The 5,539-nt window shown below is 17.1% G+C and overlaps 2 protein-coding genes across 2 annotated transcripts; one reads left to right on the top strand and one right to left on the bottom strand.

Moving 5' to 3' along the window:
* Nucleotides 1–582: 582 nt before the first annotated feature.
* Nucleotides 583–3,735, top strand: PGAL8A_00127500 (conserved Plasmodium protein, unknown function; the record flags this gene model as incomplete). Its single annotated transcript, XM_028674795.1, has 5 exons — nt 583–825; nt 1,059–2,102; nt 2,262–3,364; nt 3,482–3,527; nt 3,700–3,735. 5 exons carry the CDS (start codon nt 583–585, stop codon nt 3,733–3,735), a joined length of 2,472 nt encoding a protein of 823 aa, XP_028526390.1.
* Nucleotides 3,736–4,347: 612 nt separating this feature from the next.
* HAD2 (haloacid dehalogenase-like hydrolase, putative) lies at nt 4,348–5,235 on the bottom strand (the record flags this gene model as incomplete). The annotated part of the gene is made up of 1 exon (XM_028674794.1): nt 4,348–5,235. One exon carries the CDS (start codon nt 5,233–5,235, stop codon nt 4,348–4,350), a length of 888 nt encoding a protein of 295 aa, XP_028526389.1.
* Between the last annotated feature and the right edge of the window lie 304 nt (nt 5,236–5,539).

The following is a 5,539-nucleotide window of genomic DNA, read 5'->3' as shown; positions in this document are numbered from 1 at the left end:
AAAAAAAAAAAAAAAAAAAAAAAAAAAAAAAAAAAAGAGTTTATAATAATAAAAAGTTTTATTAAAAATTATTTTTAAAATAAATTAAATTAAGTATATTCATTAATTTGTTTTATTTTGCTCTATTTTTTTTATATTTTTACTTTATATTTGAAAATATTTTATTTTTATTATTTTTTTTTTTATGTTAGAAATTTTTTTTTTTTTTTTTTTATAAATATAAATATATTATATATATATATATATATATATGTATATATTTAATATTGTAATATTGCTTTGTTTTTTTAAAGCATATATTTTGAAGTATTTACTTATATTAATTTTTTTTAGTTTATATATATTTTTTTTAAATAGTGTAAAGGCAATTTTCATAAGTAAAATTGTAATGTAATTTTAAGTAAAAACAGAAAGATAATAATCATATATGTCTTTAAATATTTTTTCATATTTTTCAGTATAAAAAAAGGAGTTAAAAAAGATAAATTAAGAAAAAAAAAGAAAATTTAAAATTAGTCAGCATGAATTATTTTTAAATTCTAAAAATAAATCATATATAATAAAATAAAAAAAGATAAAATCATGAATACATCACAATTAAATGAAAATTCTTTAATTAATGAAACGGATTTAGAAAAAGTTCATATAACAAATGAAACAGAGGAAAATAAAAAAAAAGAGAAGAATAATGAAACAGCAGGCAGGGAAAATTTGTTAAATGAATTAAGTGAACAAAATAAAAAAATTTTAAAAAAAACAAAAAAAAATACAGCAATTTCTACCTATTCACCAGCTTACATTTCTGATCCTATATACCAATGGGAGGTTAACACAGAAGAAAAATATACAAAAAATTATTTACATATATATTCATATATATATTTAAGATAATTTATATAAATTAAAATTTAAAAGAAAAAAGTATTATAAAAAATGCAATATAAAATTATAATTAATTCATATAAATGATGTATATTTAATAAAAATGTGTATTATTTATTATATTTTATTTCATAAAATAATTAAAATTTTTCTTTTCTTTTGTTTAATAAAAGTAGGTATCAAGTAGTGATAGGATATTTTATGATAAAATAAACGATTTTATAATTCACCAAAATGTTTCAACAAAAGCTTTGTTAGTTACTGACATAAAAAAAAATGAAGAAAATTATAATGGTGTTTATGTAAAATTTGATAAAGAGTTATGTGAAAATATTTGTTTTTGCAGTAATGGAAGTTTTTTTCTTTATTATTGTATTAATCCCAATAAAATTGAGATTTCTGATATTTTAAATAATCATAATATATATTTAAATGTAGAAATTAATAAATTAAATGAATATGAATTATTAAGTGCATTTTGGTTGAATAATATAAATTTAAAAGATAAAAATGAAACTTTAAGTTCTTCTGATTTTGTAATTGTAACAAATAATTCTATAGAAATATTTAAATTTTCTTTTGATAATTTAGTTATTTCACCTTTAAAAAAGCATTTTATAAAAAGTCAGTATTGTTGGTATGATGAAAATAGTTCTTATATTGCTCTTTTATCTAACAAAAGTCATGTAATATTTCCATATTTATTGAGTAATAGTAATGCTATAAAATTGCCAAAAATAGAATTGAATATTTTGAAAAATGATAACATAAATAAAAATGATATTGAAATAATAACTTTATATAATGAAACATATTGTATTCATAAAGATCATAGAAATGGAAGAATATCATTTCGTTGTTTATCTTCTGCATTATATTTTGATTATGTTCTTGATTTATTTTATAATGGTTTTATATATACATTTTCTATTGATAATTTATTAGTTGTATTTAATAATTCGAATGAAAAAGTGTATATATTTGATATAATGTATAAAAAAAATAAAGGATCAATAAATTCTTTAAGTCATCAAAATAATCATACTATCAATATTTCTTATTTAACTACTCCAAAACCCTTTAAAAGTCAAATTAATTTTAATTATGTAACTTTTAAACCATTTAATGTTTTAATAGATAATCATTACGGTAATGTGTATAAGATTAAAATAGATTATGATATGTTGATGTTACAAATATGCCAACATTTTTCTAATCTGGTAAATACATATATAAATATATATAATTATTACATATAATAGCAATTATAAAAAAAAAAAAAAAAAATTTTTTATACAACTATTTTTTTTTTTATAAATTAATAATTCTTATTTTTACACATTTAAATATTTTTATATTTTTACTCTTTTTATATATAGAATACATCTGTTGATGTTTTACTAAGAAGACCTAATTGTAAAAATAGAATAACGGAAATGTTTTTTCTAGCTTTAGAAAATGATATAAAGATAGGAGATTTTTTAAGCATTGTAAATATAATAAATGTTAATTATAGAAAATTAATAGAAAGATCTGCTCATAAAAATAGTAGTTCTATAACAAAAACTAATAAGAAAATTATTCAATCATTTGATCATCTATTAAAAAATTTAGGAGATAAAACATTAATTACTGAGAGAGATATTGTTGCTGATACATTTCATCCTTATATGATAAAAAAATACAATTTAGACAAAAAAGAAACTTTATTTAATTTTTCTTTAAATTTTAGAGAAAATGAGAAAAATAAAAAGAATAGAAAGAAATTTGTAGAAGAAAAAAATAATAGTGGTGAAAAATACATGTTAAAATATAAAATAAAAAAAAAAATTTTTGAAACAAGTAAAACTAATATAAATTCTGACGAAAGTAAGATAAATAATGAATTAGATGAAAATAAAAATGAAACAAAAAGGGAAGATACATCTAATCATGAATCCAATAATAATACTTTAAAAAATAATGAATACGAAATAGAAAATAATATAAATAATGATTATAAATTAAATTTAAATTATTCAGATTTTCATAATATCCCTATGTTCTTAATATATGCTCTAGAATATATGAAATCATTATTATATTTAAATATTATACCAAATAGAATTTTACAAACATTTATTTTTGATTTATGCATATTTTTTAAACAAGATAACTGTTTGAGACAGCTATTACAATTTTACGTAATTTCAGATTCAGTAGAAGTAACTAAAAGATTATTTCATTACTGGAAGTTAACTGAACATAAGTGGGCTTATCAATTTTGTTTAGATATGTCGTTAAGATTAAAAGAATATGAGATGGTTATTCATTTATTTTTATCTTCAAAAAAATATCTAAATGTTATAAGTTTTATAAGAAATTATAATTTATTTGATTATCCTATTTCTGTTATATTTCAAGCAATAGAAAATGATTTTGATTCTCCTGATAAATATATTATATTTAATCATATAATTTTATCATTAAACACATGGATTACGTAATTTACAAAAAAAAAAAAAAAAAGAATGAAATAATAATAAAAATAAATAATGAAATAGTTAAATAAATAAATATATATATATATATGAAATAAATTATTTTTATTATTTTATAGTGATTATGAAAAAGATCCTGTGAATTTTTCTTTACCAAATTTGCAAGTAAATATTAATTCATTATGATTATGTTTTGTATTTTTATATTATATTTATATTTAAATAAATAAAATTATATTTTAATTATTTACTTTTATTTAGTATTTAACACATTTTCTTTTCTTTATTTCCCTTAAAAATTTTTTTTTTTTTTTTTTTTAAATATTTTTTATGTAAGAATTGTGAAAAGTGGGTTAAATTAATCGAAGATTAATAAAAAATAATATACTCCTTTAAATATGATAAGATGAATCCCCTATTTTTTTTTTTTTTTTTTTTTTTTTTTTATTTATTTTGTTTAAATATAAAATTGTAACATTAATATAAAATGTTTAATAAGTTACATTTTAAACATATGAAGTTTTAAATTTTTTATTGTAAAATATATAATGTATAGTAATAAGAAGAATATAGTAAGCTTAAAAAAAAAAAAATACACATTTTTAATATATAATGTATCCATTGAAAGTTAATAATGATAAATAATTATAAAAACTAATAAATAAAAAAAAATTTATTCTATACAATAAAAAATACATTGAATTATTTATAAAAACAATAAAAAAAAAGAAAAAAAAAAAAATATAAAATAAATAAAAAGATATGTATAAAGAACGTTGCATTTAGAAATAAATGTGCTATTTAGACGATTTATTGAATATATATATATATATATATATATATATTAATTCCTCTTATCTCACTAGAATTTAACTAAATTGACTATATTTACTATATTTAATTTTATTTGAATTATTTTTTCTTTAATTTTTTTTTTTATATATATTTTTTTTTTTTTTTTTTATAATATTTAATTTCTAATATCTTAATTTTTCTTTAATTCAAAAACTTTCTTTAATAAGTATGCAACAGCACCTTCTTTATGAGTTAAAGGAATTACACATTTGGCAAAAGATTTGGCTGATTCAGTTGCATTAGCTACAGCAAAAGAATATTTAAAATTAGAAAGCATTGCAATATCATTTTCTGCATCTCCTACAACTAAAACTTGATCATCAGAAATATTGTAATGTTTTAATAGATAACTAATACCAGTATATTTATCATGTCCTAATTTAGTTACTTCTGCGTGTCCGTTATATGTTGTAAAAATTGTTAGTTTTTTACCAAAATTTCTTTTTAAATTTTCAATAACAATTTTAGATTCTGATGGATCTAAAACAATCATAAGTTTATTCATAGTCCTATATTTTAATATTTCATTTTGTCTAATAATTATACTTCTATTCTCACTATACATTTTCTGCATAAAATCAGCATATTTATTATCTTCTGTTACATAATTAGATTCTCCTCGGTAAAAAATTGTCTGATTAACTAAATTATTTTGAACCAGATACCTAATTAATTCAGCATAAACATCTGTTTCTATAGTTTCATCAAGTAATGTGTAACCAATTTGATCATATACAATTGTTCCATTAATATATACACCTGGCATACCATAAAAATTCATTTTTTTTAAATTCTCTTCACCAAATGCACTTAAAATACCAACCTTTGATCTACCAGTGCATACACTAACCATGTATCCTTTTTCAATAGCTAACTTAATGGCTTCAATATTTTCTTCAGGTACTTTTATATCTTTATCTACAAATAAGGTTCCATCAAAATCAATTAAAAGTAATTTTATATCTGCTCCTTTTAATGTTTCCTCCACATCAGTATTAAATATTTTGTCAGCAGCCATTTTAAAACAAAAAAAAAAAAAAAAAATAAAAAAAATAAAAAAAAGGAATGAAAAAAAAGTAATATTAAAAGTATATTACAATAAAACAGAGAATTGTATTAAATTTAAAAAAAAAAAAAAAAAAATTAAATTATAAGATAAAAAAAAAAAATTTGAAAGTCTCTTTTATATAATATAAAAAAAATAAAACATAATCTTCAGAACTATTAAAAAAAAAAAATAAAAACACAGAAAAAAAAATTGCTAGCATGTAATATATATAAAAAAAAAAAAAAAAAAAAAAAAAAAAAATTAAATTTTATAA

Source organism: Plasmodium gallinaceum (assembly GCF_900005855.1).
Source record: "Plasmodium gallinaceum strain 8A genome assembly, contig: PGAL8A_v1_64, whole genome shotgun sequence".
NCBI lineage: Eukaryota > Apicomplexa > Aconoidasida > Haemosporida > Plasmodiidae > Plasmodium > Plasmodium gallinaceum.
The sequence above is the reverse complement of the archived record's forward strand: the minus strand, read 5'-3'. Positions and strand labels throughout refer to the sequence as shown.